This window comes from Neoarius graeffei, chromosome 8 (genome assembly GCF_027579695.1).
Source record: "Neoarius graeffei isolate fNeoGra1 chromosome 8, fNeoGra1.pri, whole genome shotgun sequence".
Classification (NCBI taxonomy): domain Eukaryota; kingdom Metazoa; phylum Chordata; class Actinopteri; order Siluriformes; family Ariidae; genus Neoarius; species Neoarius graeffei.
In genome coordinates, this window is record NC_083576.1 from 71,968,984 (window position 1) to 71,987,418 (window position 18,435).

Here is an 18,435-nt window from a genome sequence, read left to right on the forward strand (position 1 = left end):
GAAAAAAAGTGTTATGAAAATTTTGTAAATCCACCCCATGTGTTTAAAAAAAAAAAAACGCAGCTCCAGGTTAGGATATCATGTAATGTGACACACTGAGCATTTTGCTCATTTTTGGCACGTGTGGAAGATTTGGCCTAGTGGTGTCAAATCATTTACATAAACCTTCATTGCAAGATTCAGTAATACGTGTATAGTGTATGTTCTAAAGGCACTGAAGCATCAGTTTTTACCCATCCAAAAAAAAAAAAAGCAGCTCCTTTTCTTTGAACTAGGAAAAAGCAAGTGAGGTCTAGAAACTCACTATGAAGCCGAGTCATTGAGATGGTACTCCCTGGAGCGACCGAAGCATATCTGCACACCTCCATCTGTCCATAGGCGCTTGAGGATTCCAGCGAGCTCTGTGCTCATGTTGCCTTCATCAACTGTGCTTGCAAGTGCAAACAACTGCCTTGCATCATCCTGCATTACACACACACACACCCATCACAATCAAATCACACTACAGACATCTCTGTTGAGGAAAATCTTGCTTCCTCCAAGTGCTCTTTCTTAACCCTTATAGTCAATTAGGCCGAACTGGAAAGAAGCACAAGGCTGGAAGATGGCAGCTCTTGAATATGGACATCCTCTCCCTCTGTTAGCACTTACAGCACGAGCAGCATCAGCAAAATCGATCTCCAAACGCTCCATGGCCCTGACGATTATCATCAAGGACTGAGTGGTGTTGCTGTACACCACAGCCCGTAACTGATGGCACTCCTCTTCTGAGTAACCGGACTGGTGGATGATTCTGAGCAAAAAAATAAATTAATTAAAATAATAATAATTAAAAAAAAAAGTCACAGCAGTGATGATACACATGGGATTGAGAACTTTCATACAATTCTGGAAGCAATACAAGTCCGTTTCCTTGTTATTCCTATGAGATTTGGGTTACAGGAGCATGACTTACTTCATTTGTTTGACAATTGTACTCTTCCCAGATTCACCAGCACCTGAGAAACAAAAACAGATAGAAATATGATTTCTTTTCTTTCAGAAAATCTGAGGATGAAAGTCTTTAATAAGAATGAGAATAAGTATAATCTAACAAAAAGTGCTTTACAGTCTTACATGAAAACCTGAGAAAGAAACAAAAGTGAGTAAAATACTGTCGTAAAATAGGTGAATAAATGATAAAAATGCAACAAATAACTTGTGGGGGTGGGTGGGTGGGGGTAGGGGAGACCGGGGATGGCTGTAACAAAGAGATTAGTTGTAACAGCATCACTTTCACCAAAAAGGGATAACATAAGAAATAACATTATGTGGGGCCGTGTTTTTTTAACTAAAGATCTAACTTTGGATCTATTGTTAAACGCGCTATAGAAATAAACTTGACTAAGGCTTTTGACCTGGTGGACCACAAGATTATGTTATCTAAGGCAAGGGTTTTCAAAGTGTGGGAGAGTCAGCCCCCCTTCAGAGAGCAAATAAACAGCAGCACCCCCCCCTTACAATTTTTGTTGTTGCTATACTTAATGTTCCATTCGTATTTTTAAAAAAATGGTTGTTGTACACATTTTTATTTTTATTTTTCACATTTTAAACATCTGTGCTTTTTAAAACATCTTGTTTTACACATTTTAAACATCTCATAGCATCGTTAGCTAGCACCTCTTGGCAGACAACACACTGTGGCAGTGGAGCATCTTCAGATCCAGTTTAAAATCCAAACTTTAAATAATCGTGGTCATACTTCCTTCTTTTTTCAGTCCCCCCAGGATTCCGCGGGCCTTTTTTGTGATTGTTGCGGGCTAAAATGTCTGATATTGCGGGGGGTGTCCAAAAAATTGCGATGAAAGTTGCGGTGTTTTTTAGGTTTTTGTTGCGATTACATTGCGGGAGGAAGTGAAAGTTGCAAGAAATCGTTGCGATTTTCTCTTTTTGTGATTAAAATTGAGTGATATGTTAAATATTAAGTTATTACTGAAAAACTATTGATTAAAAAAAAACAAAGACACTGAGAAATGGTCCTATAAACAACTTTACCAATATAAAAGATTACCAGGATTACAAAAATGCAGAAAAATAGGCTTGACTTATCCAAATGCACCTGTTGGTTCAAAAGTTAAAGTGCAGAGAACCTCACAGCACAACATGAAGTTACCTTAAAATATAATATAAATGCCTCAGCTTTCATGTAAGAAAAAAAACTATTAATACTAGTACTGTGTGCAGGCAGTCCCTCCTGAAGACTAAATTAAACAATAATTATAAACTAATAAAATAAATGGCTCAGGCTTCATAGAAGGAAAAAAAAAACAATTTGAACAGAATCTCACAGTATGATGCTGAAGCTGCCTAAACAATGGAAAATAAAATACCATTTTGGCAAAAATGTTGGCATCCATTAATTTCTTGTATTAAGTAAAAAAAAAAATAAAGTGCACACAGTCCTTCACTGTAAACATAACACACTTTCAGTAACAGAATTTAAGCCTATATAAACACTGACTCGCACATCATGCAATGTTGCCAGATACTGCTGACGTTTTCCAGTCCAAAATATGTTCAAAACCCGCCAAAATGCACTTGCAACCGCCCAATCTGGCAACACTGCGCGCATGCTGCTTCTCTTGAACGTATACACGGAAGTAAGGTGGAAGGTAGTTTGTCAACGTCACCTCAAGACGATGCCAACGATTGGCCAAATTTGCGGGAAGGGTGCGGTGATTGGATATAATTGCAACACCGCCCTGAATTCGCGGGGATTGGTTGAATTTGCAAATCGCAACATCGCAAAATCCTGGAGGGTCTGGTTTTTTGCTTGGCCCAGACTCTGTCTCCTCACTCACTGTAGCTTTAGGTACTAAAAATCGATCCATTTTGTCTCTGGTAAAGGCTAGCTGAAGTTCGCTAAATGTCCACAATAGTAACTTATTCTGGTTTATTTTTCCTCACGTTGCGCCCCCCCTTAAGAACTCTGGCGCCCCCCAGGGGGGGCGCACCCCACATTTTGAAAAGCCCTGATCTAAGGTATCGGGAATTGGTTTGTCTGGGAATTCCCTTCGTTGGTTTCAGTCTTACACCACTAATAGGAAACAGCGCACATGTTGCAAAAATGAGTTGTCCAACGAACTGCCTGTTACCCACAGGGTCCCCCAGGGGAGTATTCTAGGCCCCTTGTTGTTTGCTATTTACATCAATGACCTGCCAAGTGTGTTGGACTCCTGTTATGTGTCACTCTATGCAGATGACACAGTGATCCGTTATGGCTTGTCGTTCCAGGATTTGAGTGAAAAGCTAAACCAAGATCTCCTGACTGTTGCAAAATGGCTGAATGAACATAAGTTAACACTGAATCTGGAGAAAAACAAATGTATGCTTATAGGTAGTAATTGCAGACTAGAAAGTAAGTGCCTCTAACACTAACTATCTTAAATCATAATGTGGACAATGTCAGCAGCTTTAAATATCTAGGAATTTATAATATTATATATATATATATATATATATATATATATATATATATATATATATATATATATATATATATATAAAAATCAGCTGATCTTACGTGGACAAACCATGTTGAATATATGGCTAGTAAAATTAATCAAAGGCTTGATCTGCTTAGATGTATCAAGCATTTACTGCCTTTCAAATTGCACCTTCTTTTTTAGAATAGTCTTGTTATGCTTTTATTCGAGTATGCGGATATAGTTTGGCGAAACAAACATAATATAACTTTAATGGCTAGTTTGCAAGTATGACAAAATAAGGCTGCTAAATTAATTCTAGATAGACCTTTTTATTCTTCTGCCAGGCATGCTCTTGCCACACTTAAGTGGGCATCTGTGAAGAAAAGACAGTTCCAGAGAAGACGCGTGTCTAAATGGACTTGCAAAACAATCTGAATTTGATTAGGCATCAAGCTCAACATAGCTATAATGCAAGAAATAAGGATAAACTCCGGCTCCCCAAAACTCAGAGGAACATTCATATTTTTCAGCATAACTTAGCATTGTTTTTGCGTACTAGATAATCATAATTATTAGGTTTTTAATGTATTGATAGCTCTAAACACTGTTTATTTGTATTTATTTGTAGTTTTAATTTATGGGGTCCTTTTTGAAAATCATGAAAAAGTTTCCTCAATAAATATTATTATTATTATTATTATTATTATTAGTGCGTGATGGTAGCGCCTTGGCTGGTCATCAGTCTAGTTAGGAGCAGCATCTAGAATGACTCAGAAGTCCAATTCTTGCGTGGCAGTCCCTTCCACAGTTGACACAGATGAACCTGGATGGTGGGTTGAGGACCCGTTCCCGTTGCCTCTGCTTCTGACTTCTCTTCTTGTCCTCCAGCTGCTGGTTGCAGCTCTCTTCTCTCCTCCTGACTCCAGAGCAGACTGCATGGCGCCAGCCTCATCTATTGCAAGACAATTGTTCCCATCTGTCAGGGTCGATGTCAATCAGCTTCATGTCACGCTTACGTACATCTTTGAAGCAGAGAACTGGACGGCCCACTGAGCATTGCCCCGATGCAAGTTCCCCATACAGCAGGTCTTTGGGAATGTAGCCGTCTTGCATACGGTGCACATGTCCAATCCAGCGAAGCCTTCTCTGACAAAGGGTGAGATGTATACTGAGGCAGCCAGCACGCTCCAGCACAGCGGTGTTGGTGACCTTGTCACGCCATGTGACGCCAAGTATACGCCAAAGACAGCGGAGGTGGAAGCCTTCCAGACGTTTATTATTATTATTATTATTATTATTATTACTACTATGGTTTATTATTTTTCCAGACTTTTTTTATTATTATTAAGAGTCATGTGATCAATTTCACGTATAACCACTCCCTCCCTGACCTTGCATGTGAATTCGCATGGCTGTATGAAGAAGTGTACAGATTTTAGAGACAAAACACTAATTTTTCAAGTAAGAAAGTCATTTTTTGGACCAAGTCTATTCTTTTGATTAGTACTGATACTGTCGGAGTTTGAATTCAGTAACTAGTATTAGATGAATGCAGGTTTAGATTAGATTTCCGTTTCCAGTTGAGAGTACGTCGTGCACATTCTGGCTGCCGCTTCTCACCGGAGCATTTTATTTTATTTTATCTCCTTTTTTTGTGTGTGTTTGTGTAGTTTGATGTTTGTTTTTGTCTGAGTGTTTTTGTCCGCTGGTGGTGGTGTAGCTCCGGACTCAGTTTTGGGCGTCGGTTCCCTCCAGGCCTTGGTTCGTCGTGGGTGATGCCTGTGCTCCTGGTTATGGACTGCAGTGAGCTCGTGGCTTATTTTAACATCATGGTTGTCCAGCGCTCCATGCAGCAGTGCTTTAGTGCTTGGCGTGATGTTCTGATTAATGTTGCTCGGTGGCGTCGCGGCGGCTGTGCAGGTGGTTTGGGACATACCAGTGCCCTGCGTGGCGGTGCTTCTGTGCTCGCTTTGTGGATCCATGGTGTGGTATTCTGAGTTATGTTGCCCGGCGGCAGCTGTGCTGGGGGTGTGGGACTTGTTTTCGTGCGCCTTTTGGTGGGACTGTGGCTGCTACACCATTGGAATGACATCCTGACCTCTATTTGGTGGATTTTTTTTTATTCCTCCCTATAATTGTAAAGCAACCTTGGGTTTTGAAAAAGGTGCTATAGAAATTATTATTATTATTATTATTATTATTAAAAAGAGTAGGTTCTTCGGTAAAATCTGAGGCATTTAATCTATGCTAATTTCAAACCACCATGCTGGTACAGCTAGCTAAACTATGACTGACAGGGGTGGGGATGGTTATAACACCTCATAAGAAAAAAGTGTTACATCCATCCCCGTAATTACAACTCGCATGGAAGAAGACTTTCACATTGTATGTTTGGAGCCCTTTGGAAATTCCAAACCCAAAGAAAAGTGGATCGGATGTATAAATTGCAAGTTTTGGTCCCACGAAAACTGCACCCCTGGTAGACCTACAGTGGTGCTTGAAAGTTTGTGAACCCTTTAGAATTTTCTATATTTCTACAAAAATAAATATGACCTAAAACATCATCAGATTTTCACACAAGTCCTAAAAGTAAATAAAGAGAACCCAGTTAAACAAATGAGACAAAAATATGATACTTGGTCATTTATTTATTGAGGAAAATGATCCAATATTACACATCTGTGAGTGGCAAACGTATGTGAACCTTTGCTTTCAGTATCTGGTGTGACCCCCTTGTGCAGCAATAACTGCAACTAAATGTTTCCGGTAACTGTTGATCAGTCCTGCACACCGGCTTGGAGGAATTTTAGCCCATTCCTCCGTACAGAACAGCTTCAACTTTGGGATGTTGGTGGGTTTCCACACATGAACTGCTCGCTTCAGGTCCTTCCACAACATTTTGATTGGATTAAGGTCAGGACTTTGACTTGGCCATTCCAAAACATTAACTTTATTCTTCTTTAACCATTCTTTGGTAGAACGACTTGTGTGCTTAGGGTCGTTGTCTTGCTGTATGACCCACTTTCTCTTGAGATTCAGTTCATGGACAGATGTCCTGACATTTTCCTTTACAATTCAATGGTATCATTCAGAATTCATTGTTCCATCAATGATGGCAAGCCGTCCTGGCCCAGATGCAGCAAAACAGGCCCAAACCATGATACTACCACCACCATGTTTCACAGATGGGATAAGGTTCTGATGCTGGAATGCAGTGTTTTCCTTTCTCCACACATAACGCTTCTCATTTAAACCAAAAAGTTCTACTTTGGTCTCATTCGTCCACAAAACATTTTTCCAATAGCCTTCTGGCTCGTCGACGTGATCTTTAGCAAACTGCAGACGAGCAGCAATGTTCTTTTTAGAGACCAGTGGCTTTCTCTTTGCAATCCTGCCATGCACACCATTGTTGTTCAGTGTTCTCCTGATGGTGGACTCATGAACATTACCATTAGCCAATGTGAGAGAAGCTTTCAGTTGCTTAGAAGTTACCCTGGGGCCCTTTGTGACCTCGCCGACTATTACAAGCCTTGCTCTTGGAGTGATCTTTGTTGGTCGACCACTCCTGGGGAGGGTAACAATGGTCTTGAATTTCCTCCATTTGTACACAATCTGTCTGACTGTGGATTGTTGGAGTCCAAACTCTTTAGAGATGGTTTTGTAACCTTTTCCAGCCTGATGAGCATCAACAACGCTTTTTCCGAGGTCCTCAGAAATCTCCTTTGTTCGTGTCATGACATACTAACACAAACATGTGTTGTGAAGATCAGACTTTGATAGATCCCTGTTCTTTAAATAAAACAGGGTGCCCACTCACACCTGATTGTCATCCCATTGATTGAAAACACCTGACTCTAATTTCACCTTCAAATTAACTGCTAATCCTAGAGGTTCACATACTTCTGCCACTCACAGATATGTAATATTGGATTATTTTCCTCAATAAATAAATGACCAAGTATAATATTTGTGTCTCATTTGTTTAACTGGGTTCTCTTTATCTACTTTTAGGACTTGTGTGAAAATCTGATGTTGTTTTAGGTCATATTTATGCAGAAATATAGAAAATTATAAAGGGTTCACAAACTTTCAAGCACCACTATACATACATCTGTCACCACTGCGACGCAGATTACTCTGGTTAGATGGATAACACACACACAGATAAACTTCAGTGTGTGTATCATTTAAAAGAAAAAACACCATGTGCATATTTATTGGTTTATTAATTGCCAAAAGTCTTCCTGGAATTTTACGTTGATTATGACGAGCTGCATCTGACCCCCTGCTGAAGGTTTCCGTTCATATGCGTCAGTAGATATTATTAGATGTTCTTCAAGAAAGTTCTTCTAAATGTTAGGATGCACACCACTGACACTGTTCTTCATTTAGCCATCAGTGAAGAGTTCCTTTTGTTCTTAGTGAACCAAGGGAAGATGCTCAAGTGCTGGCACATGCACAATAAACTTACAGAGATGCGTATTTTGTGGTGTGGGCTCAATTTTTAATTCGTCAATTTTATTGTTACGATTTACCCCAGGTTGTGTTACAACATACCCTGGTAGTGGGGTAGGTTGTAACAATGGCACTCCTTGCATTTGACATCAAATCATGAATTCTGTGACACAGTTGGAGAAGTTGAAATCATCGCTATTTGTAGTAGACAAATGAAGGGACTTTGTGTCAAAATTTGAGTGCTCTATCACAAAAATCCTGCAAGTTATAGGTGCTAAGACAAAAAGTGTTACATCCATCCCCGGTCTCCCCTACTATACAAATATGTAATAAAAATGTATAAAAACTAGAATTAAAAGTACAATAATTAATAATACAACAGGAATGTAAAAATAGTGTACCAGTAAACAAAGCAAAAAAAAAAAAAAGTTACTTAAATCTCAGACTTTTTTTCCCCCCCACACATAGTAGGCCATGTACAACTGTCCTTAAAGCATATACGTAGAACCATGGCCTCACTTTGTGTTTATAAATGCCTTGAGACCTGAAGAATAGCACAGGAATAGTTTTAAGTGTTAACAATAAATCTAATATAGTAATTTTTATGATTAAAGTGATTCATATAGTTAGTGGTCTGAGTGAATGACCTTGACATCCGTGACGTCACAGCAGCAAGTCTATTGGTCTCATTGCCATTTCTGCTATACTAAAAAACAGAGCTGACTGCAACTCCGAATCTCCATTTTGAGCTAATTTATCACCATGCCACGTAGATGTGTTGCTGGCCGGTGCAGCAACACGACAGAAGGTGGATTTATGTTGCATTCATGACCCAAAAATGTTCAAACTGCAAAGATTTGGACGCGTTTTGCGAGTTGTTCATGGGCACATTGGGCGCCTATGAAGTGGTCTCTCCTCTGCTCTGCACATTTTACTGAGGACTCGTACGAGACCTCTGATCTGTTGAGGAGTGTTGGCTATAAGCCCATATTGAAGGAAGGTGCAGTGCCAACAATTAAAGAAAACTACAAGAAAAGGAAACTAAGTTCAATTGCACCAGTTCTCCCGGAGCATGAGCCGAGGGTTGTTGGTAAAACCCGGGACGGAACGGGATGTGACATATCGCTCAGGCAGTGAGCTCCCCGCGGTTGTTGCTAAAACCGGTGACGTCCCGTCCCGGGTTTTAGTAATTGCCTGAGCCGAGCAGTAATAGCGGAGTACTTAGTATGGAGAAAATGGAGAATGAGTGGAGCAGCTGTCTGATTTCTCCTCTGGATATGCTTGCCTCAGCAGCAATATCTCGCCCTTACATGGAAGAAGCGAATGAACGGAGAACTGAACGAACAACTGAAAGCCAGATTGTTTCAAAACAATCAGCCACAAGACCGGTCTTCAAGAAGCGAGAACACAGATGGATAAGATGCGACTCTCATTTGGATACAAAACAACAAAAACAACACTCGTTGTTTACCTGTATTTAGATTAACACATGTAACTTGTATTGTGTGTTTAAGTTACCGGTATAAGATTACTTAATTTGCTTCAGAATGTGATTGTCTCAGTTCATCTGATTATTTAATTAGCCTTTTACATTTTATCAGTGAAAATGCATGCATGTACATGTATGTTGCACAAGTTATAACACCTATCCTGTTTTAATGAGAGTCAACTCACAGTCAGTGAAGTCAAATCAGTCTTACACTACGTTCAGACTGCAACCTGAAACGACCCATATCCGATTTGTTGTGAAATCCGATTTTGTTAGGCCGTTCACATTACCAATTATATGAGACTTGTATGCGATCTCCAATATGAACGGAAAACGACCCAAAAGTGTCCCGCATGTGCAAATTGACACGTAATAAGCACATCTACGTAAGACGTAAAAAATAAAAAAAAGCGCACTCTTCAAGTTTAATGATTTTCTTTTTTTTTGTTTTGTTTAATTATCTGGTTAGTGTTAAAGTGTGAGGTCTCGTGTGTGTTTTTGTTTCTGAACTGAAATGAAAACGTGTAGCCTGGTAACGAGGGTTGGCTCCTAAATGTCTCTCTAATTTCTATATAAGTGCACTACATGTTACTAGGAAGTAATGGATTTTTAAACTCTATATAGTGCACTCGAGCTTCAGTAGGCAGTCATTTGGGATACGGCCGCTGTATTACCAAACTCTTAATTCAGGCTTAATAATATGCACATATTTATTTCGTCATATTAATAAACTTTTTCTACATTTTTATAAATATTTATTTAGATTGTTTATAGCCAGCTGAATTCTGCAACTTCTCTCAGCGCTGGCTCAAGGTGCAGAAACACCAGTGCAGTTTGCTATGGAGACGAGGTGAGACCTGGCGATGTGGTTTTTGTGGCGGCGGCGGAACTCGCACAATAATCTGATTAATGTGGGCAGCAGACTAATGAGACCGAAGGTGTCAAATTACTGGAAATTTCCAGAACAATCTTATAATCTTGTAATACAGGATGGTTTAAGTTATAAATCAGTTATAGAAACTGTTTTATTTAATCAGGCTAACAGATCAACATCCAGGTCCCTACCAAATCCACCATTAGCTTGATCAATTCTATAAAAGTCTATTTAAATTCTGAAAACTGTACAAATGTTGTTGTTTTCCACCAAAGAGGCGGGATTAGCCAACGCAGAATAGTGACGTTTGTCTCTTGTTGATGACTTGTAGGTCGCATGAATGCGACCTGTCCGGTCAGACTGCAGTCGCATGTGAAAATAACGGATATGCATCGGAATTAGGACCACATATCCAAGCGGCCTGGGTCGCATGTGAAAAAATCGGATCTGTGTCATTCAGATTGTCAATAACAAATCGGATACAGGTCGCATATGGGCAAAAAAATTGGATATGGGTTGTTTCAGGGTGCAGTCTGAACGTAGTCTTAGTTGAGCAAGTCGGTAACGGTATTTCTTACTTTCACCATAAATTTTTATTTATATGACTTTGGTCTAGGCGGCACGGTGGTGTAGTGGTTAGTGCTGTCGCCTCACAGCAAGAAGGTCCGGGTTCGAGCCCCGTGGCCGGCGAGGGCCTTTCTGTGCGGAGTTTGCATGTTCTCCCCGTGTCCGCGTGGGTTTCCTCCGGGTGCTCCGGTTTCCCCCACAGTCCAAAGACATGCAGGTTAGGTTAACTGGTGACTCTAAATTGACCATAGGTGTGAATGTGAATGGTTGTCTGTGTCTATGTGTCAGCCCTGCGATGACCTGGCGACTTGTCCAGGGTGTACCCCGCTTTTTGCCCGTAGTCAGCTGGGATAGGCTCCAGCTTGCCTGCGACCCTGTAGAACAGGATAAAGCAGCTAGAGATAATGAGATGAGATGAGACTTTGGTCTATAGCTGTCAAAGGCTTCAGCCTTAAAACCTGTTACTGCTGTGATGTCACGCACTCAAGGCTGGCTGGCTCAGAGGGGCAGCTCGAATGCCAACTTTACGGTCGATTTTAACTCTCAAAAATATATATATTTTTTATTCCCATTTATGCAGCGTACAAGACCCAAGGATGGCAATACTATCCACTCAGAAATTTATTTAAAAACAAAGGTTCTGCGTATCTCCTTTAACCAGTCCAATGCTGTTGGTACGTGCTTCATCTGTTCACTAAAACATCTGTCTAGTGGCTGTTCATCACACAGCAGATCAGAATACAACCTCAACTTGTGTTTGGAAATATTATTGCGAAGTAAAGAATGCAGTTCAGGTTCTCTGAACCTAAAAAAGGATTTGGGGAAATCCGGCAACATCCAGACAGATAAGCAATGCAAAGTTCGTAGTTTATATACAGGCCATGCATGCAATTCCAAAGCGGAAGCTATGAAGCAAGGAAAGAGATAAATGAAAGGAAGCGGGAATCTGATATCGTATGCCTTGAAAGCAAGTACAAAATTCCCACTGGTATACAAGCTCTGCAAAGTGAAGTCGTCATATCTAAAACATTACACAATTTACAAACAATTTGGAGCAGTAGACTGCGTCAATAGCTGCTTAACATGCAACTGATCTCCCAACTCGAGGAAAGCTGAGTGGGCGTTAACCTGATGAGATTAATTAATCACAAACTGGCTACAACGGAATTATTCATGCTAAAAGGATGTTTTGATTTTACACCAAGTAAAAGATATGCATTGGGCTCAGTTCAGTTGATGGAGGAAGTTGACAATGTTTTTTTTTTTTTTTTTTTTTAAACACCCAGCACCTTGGATTTTGAACACAAATTCCCAAGTGTTTAAAGCTCTTGTCTCTCCAGAAACCAACCCAGTGTCCCAGGCATTTAGGACGGTTTGTGTTCAGCTCTCAACTCAATCAGAAGACAAAATATGGGGAAACGTTGTAGAGTACTTGAAAGGAAGTAATTACTGGATTCTAAGAAGAAGCAGCATTGCATTCCTACTCCGACCTCCTAAAAGCCTCTCTAATGATTGCAAAACTGAAAGAATGATTATCTGGAAGTTGAAAATTGATCTTGGCGAACAAAAAAGAACTGAATGTCCTTCACCGTTTCACTTCCAGCAGATCTGAGAGCCAGCTGATTCGCATGGCTACTAAGCTTGTTTCAATTAGTTACCGCTGTTCCCCAAGTGGTTTTCTGGGCATGGCCTGAGGGGGCCGAATGATCGCTCTCGGTCCCAAAGCACAAACAGCAATTAGGCAAAGTCAGCATCTCACACACATGGCTCAAATCAAAACAACTCCAAACTCTGGAGCTTAGCAGCACAGCCACATGAATCCTGCTCAAAGTCCAAGAACCACGTGAGCTCTCATCGGTGGACTGGAATACTGTATTAGCAGAGAAACACCAGAAACGATAAAAGCTAAAGTGACCAAAAAAAAGTGTCAAAAATGAAAGTAATTTATAAATAAGATCATTTGTAAATCTAAAGGAAATGAAAAATATGAATGAGCAGACAATCTTTCTTCGGATGCAGGATATCTCAATAGCCTTTGATTAGAATGCCTTCAAAATTGGTGTTCTATGTCAGGATATTTAACAGTTATTCCACAAAATCAAGTCGTACATTAACTGATCGCCAATAAAGCACATAGCGCCGAGTTGTCTATAAGCCATGTACGACAAGATTGAATGGAATAACTTTTATTCTATCCATATTCACTGGATTTTGATAAAAACGGAGCACTTTTATTTTTTGCAAATTCGATCCATAAAAACTTTATACAAAACATCAGACAAAATCGTTTCCGCTTAGAATGTAAACAAACCAGCAAAATGACAGGAGCAATTTGCGAAAATGCGCTAAAAATAATTATTGAGAAAAAAAAAAGATACATTCTTACGATCAAATACTTTTATTCCATATCTTGTTGCTTTTTTTGTATTTTTGGGGGGTTTTGTTTTCGAGTCGAGTTTTTATTTCGTACTCGGTTGGTTCAGCAACACGTGTCACCATTTTGTTTTTCTCTACTCACGGTCTAGGAGCTGATATCCTAGTAGTAGAGTAGCCAATCAGAGTACGCGATTGTTCATATCCAGTGAATGTGGATGGAATAATTATAATTTTCCTGTGTAACTGTACACATTTACATTGGACTCATGGACATGATTTTAGCTCGTTCAGGATCTAGGAAAGCATTAGGTCAGTGTTTAGTTGATAGTGTCGTGGAAACTCTCCCAAGCAAGAATAATTCAAAGTTTGCAGAAAATTTTAGACTTTTAATAAATCAATTCATAAAAGCCAAGTGATCTGACTCCAAAAGTGCAAAGCATAGATTTTTATAGTGCTCTAACGTAAAGTTTAATACAATTTACCAAGTATAATGAATTCTCATTGGTTCACCCGTCTCGCCATACAAGACCTCATTTACACCAGTATCTTCTCTTGGGCCATATAAACCCTTTCAGTTTCAAGTTTGTCTTCACCAATATTTCCAGCATGGCACTGATGTCATTTAAAAAAAAAAAAAAAAAAGATACATTTAGGTCTCGCTCTACCAATATTTCCCAGGCCACACTGCGCTAACTAAAAAAATAATAATTTAAATTAAAGCCGCAAGCGGCCTCGACGGGCCCTCGCGCCAGCGGCCAAGGGGGGCGGGGGCATGCGTCCCCGCGAAATACCTTCCACAGCTTCTGCGGCAAGAGACACTACTCCCACAATGGCGGCAAGCGCCGCAATAAGGGTCTTGGAAAGAGTTTGCTTGCCAAGTTTGACAAATCAGAAGCTGCAATATCATTTTTGCCATAACCAGCACCCCCAGGGGCGAAAGTGCACAAAATTTGGCGTACATGTCAGGTGAGCTATGAAGAGTTTGCGTATGAAGTTTGATGACAATTGAGTAAATAAAAGATGAGATATAGATTTTTGAAGAATAAATTTTTTGGTTTTTCCCATGTCAGTAGGTGGCGCTATGCTGTACATGAGCGAATATGAGATGGAGAAATAAGTGTCTACAACAGCAACGTACTATCACAAGGTAGTGGTGTGAAGGAAAAGCATTATGGAATTATTTACCAAAAACCCGTTTTGGAGCAATTGCGTCGGCCAAAAACAGCGCCCCCCCATGGACGAAAATTCCCAAAATGTGGTATACATGACATGGGAGGTAGTAAGAGGGTGGCCGTGAAGTTTGACCAAATTTGAGGAAAGATTGGATTTTTTGCCCAAAAATAGTGCCCCCAGTGGCGAAACATCACAGAAATTGGGTAACATGTCAGAAGCCCAATGAGTGATTTGCGTGTGAAGTATGAGCAGTTTTGAGCAATTAGAAGATTTGTTATGAATTTTTAAGCATGTAAAATTCTGCATAGAAAATTGATTGACGTATAACTTCTGAACGGTTGACCCTACGTGAAACGTATTTAGCAACTTTTGTCAGCCATGTCTGGAGATGATGTGTATCAATTGTGGTGACGCTCCTATGAACGGTCTAGGAGGAGTTGCGCCGTCTTCGTGGCCATGCATTTCGCACAAAAGTGAAATTACCTCACTTCCTGTTGGGCGTGGCTAATGCATTGGCATTACATTTTTGTCCGGCTTAGTGAGATACATATGCCTACCAAATGGCATGCCACTACTACAAACTACATGGCAACCAGGCACCTTAATGCGGGAGACCAAAATCACAACGACTTAGGGGGCGCTATAGAGGCCCTGAGCCCCGGCCAAGTTTGGGCTTTTGGTTCTGAGTAGCGGTGGCAATTCTCGGAACTGGTGCCAAATTTCGTGCGTTTTCGCCCATGGCAAGCGCCCCGAAAATGGCCCAACAGCGGAAAAAAATAAAGAAGAAGAAGAAGATGGAAGAATAATAATAGTGAACTCTTACAAGAACAATAGGGCCTTCGCCCATAGGGCTCGGGCCCTAATAATAGTGAACTCTTACAAGAACAATAGGGCCTTCGCCCATAGGGCTCGGGCCCTAATAATAGTGAACTCTTACAAGAACACGGAAGAATAATAATAATAATAGTGAACTCTTACAAGAACAATAGGGCCTTCGCCCATAGGGCTCGGGCCCTAATAATAGTGAACTCTTACAAGAACAATAGGGCCTTCGCCCATAGGGCTCGGGCCCTAACTAGAAACTATATGCCAAGCAGGCACCGTAATGCGAGAGGCAAAAATCACAACACGTTAGGGGGCGCTATAGAGGCCCTGAGGCCCGCCTGGATCTGGGCTTCTGGTTCTCAGTAGCGGTGGCAGTCTAAGGAAAAGGAGCCAAATTTCGTGCGTAGTCGACCATGGCAAGCGCCCCAATAAGGGTCTTGTAAAGAGTTTGCTTGCCAAGTTTGACAAATCAGAAGCTGCAATATCATTTTTGCCATAACCAGCTCCCCCAGGGGCGAAAGTGCACAAAATTTGGCGTACATGTCAGGTGAGCTATGAAGAGTTTGCGTATGAAGTTTGATGACAATTGAGTAAATAGAAGATGAGATATAGATTTTTGAAGAATAAATTTTTTGGTTTTTCCCATGTCAGTAGGTGGCGCTATGCTGTACATGAGCGATTATGAGTTGGAAAAATAAGTGTCTACAACAGCAACGTACTTTCACAAGGTAGTGGTGTGAAGGAAAAGCATTATGGAATTATTTACCAAAAACCCGATTTGGAGCAATTGCGTCAGCCAAAAACAGCGCCCCCCATGGACGAAAATTCCCAAAATGTGGTATACATGACATGGGAGGTAGGAAGAGGGTGGCCGTGAAGTTTGACCAATTTTGAGGAAAGATTGGATTTTTTGCCCAAAAATAGCGCCCCCAGTGACGAAAGTGCACAAAATTGGGCGGACATGTCAGGTGAGCTATGAAGAGTTTGCGTATGAAGTTTGATGACAATTGAGTAAATAGAAGATGAGAAATAGATTTTTGAAGAATAAATTTTTTGGTTTTTCCCATGTCAGTAGGTGGCGCTATGCTGTACATGAGCGATTATGAGATGGAAAAATAAGAGTCCACAACAGCAACGTACTATCACAAGGTAGTGGTGTGAAGGAAAAGCATTATGGAATTATTTACCAAAAACCCGTTTTGGAGCAATTGCGTCGGCCAAAAACAGCGCCCCCCATGGACGAAAATTTCCAAAACGTGGTATACATGACATGGGAGGTAGTAAGAGGGTGGCCGTGAAGTTTGACCAAATTTGAGGAAAGATTGGAATTTTTGCCCAAAAATAGCGCCCCCAGTGGCGAAACATCACAGAAATTGGGTAACATGTCAGAAGCCCAATGAGTGATTTGCGTGTGAAGTATGAGCAGTTTTGAGCAATCAGAAGATTTGTTATGAATTTTTAAGCATGTAAAATTTTGCATCGAAAATTGATTGACGTATAACTTCTGAACGGTTTATCCTACGTGAAACGTATTTAGAAACTTTTGTCAGCCATGTCTGTAGATGATGTGTATCAATTTTGGTGACATTCCTATGAACGGTCTAGGAGGAGTTGCGCCGTCTTCGTGGCCATGCATTTCGCACAAAAGTGAAATTACCTCACTTCCTGTTGGGCGTGGCTAATGCATTGGCATTACATTTTTGTCCGGCTTAGTGAGATACATATGCATACCAAAGGGCATGCCAGTACTACAAACAACATGGCAACCAGGCACCTTAATGCGGGAGGCCAAAATCACAACGACTTAGGGGGCGCTATAGAGGCCCTGAGCCCCGGCCAAGTTTGGGCTTCTGGTTCTGAGTAGCGGTGGCAATTCTCGGAACTGGTGCCAAATTTCGTGCGTTTTCGCCCATGGCAAGCGCCCCGAAAATGGCCCAACAGCGGAGAAAAATAAAGAAGAAGAAGAAGACGGAAGAAGAAGAAGAAGAAGAAGAAGGAAGAATAATAATAGTGAACTCTTACAAGAACAATAGGGCCTTCGCCCATAGGGCTCGGGCCCTAACAAGACTTTATTCCGATATTGTACATGATGCAAAGTTCTATAACAATATAATGTTTTCACCAATCTATCTGTAATTTAAGTTTAATCAACTTCATTTACTCTTTAGAGGAGAACTGAAGGCAAATTTTTTATCATCAAAATTCCATTTTTCTCATTTTATTAAATATAGGAATGCATTTTTGATAGCCATTTTGTCACTTCTATAGCAAGTTATGAGTGTTTGAAATACGCTATGTAATATATCAGTCCATATGTCAAAGCAATGGCCGTAAACGAGATTGGTTGAGACCTGTGCGAGACATCGTAGGACAGAAGTAAAACGTACAGCGGAAATCAAAGTGACCAACATCTGCCAACGTTGTCAAAAGACGTGCGTGCCCTCTTTCGAATGTTGACGTAAGCAAGCCGGAAGTTTTGTTTGTTTTGATAGCAATCAGGAAAGTTTGAAAAAAAAAGTAGGCAGTAATCGTTATTTAAACTCGTTTTTGTGCAATATTTCATTTGGAAAAACAGTTTTCAAAATGGCGGCACTGACACCTGGCTGACACTTCACGTTTCGAAGTCTCGCACAAGTCTCGTGAAGATCGCGCAGATAAGTGACGCCTGCCGTGGACCAAACAAACTAAATTCAACATGGCTAAAAACCGAATAGGCTGATAAGTCTCATCTCATTATCTCTATCCACTTTATCCTGTTCTACAGGGTCGCAGGCAAGCTGGAGCCTATCCCAGCTGACTACGGGCGAAAGGCGGGGTACACCCTGGACAAGTCACCAGGTCATCACAGGGCTGACACATAGACACAGACAACCATTCACACTCACATTCACACCTACGGTCAATTTAGAGTCACCAGTTAACCTAACCTGCATGTCTTTGGACTGTGGGGGAAACCGGAGCACCCGGAGGAAACCCACGCGGACACGGGGAGAACATGCAAACTCCACACAGAAAGGCCCTCGCCGGCCATGGGGCTCGAACCCGGACCTTCTTGCTGTGAGGTGACAGCGCTAACCACTACACCACCGTGCCGCCCTAGGCCGATAAGTATAATATTTAATTGCAGTTAGTTGCCAATACGAGTCACGGTATAAGGTTACTAAAACTGAAAACATAATTGAATAACACATTAATTAAGAAATAAAGCA

The 18,435-nt window shown here is 40.8% G+C and overlaps 1 protein-coding gene across 1 annotated transcript in view; it reads right to left on the reverse strand.

Annotated features, from left to right (window-relative positions):
- gnaia (guanine nucleotide binding protein (G protein), alpha inhibiting activity polypeptide a) overlaps positions 1 to 18,435 on the reverse strand; it is a 52,524-nt gene that overhangs the window by 22,210 nt on the left and 11,879 nt on the right. The window contains exons 2-4 of the mRNA XM_060928196.1: positions 956 to 998; positions 652 to 793; positions 305 to 462 (exon numbers count right to left, since the gene is read on the reverse strand). Of these exons, the coding sequence (XP_060784179.1) occupies positions 305 to 462; positions 652 to 793; positions 956 to 998 (343 nt within the window). The remainder of the gene's footprint in view (positions 1 to 304; positions 463 to 651; positions 794 to 955; positions 999 to 18,435) is intronic.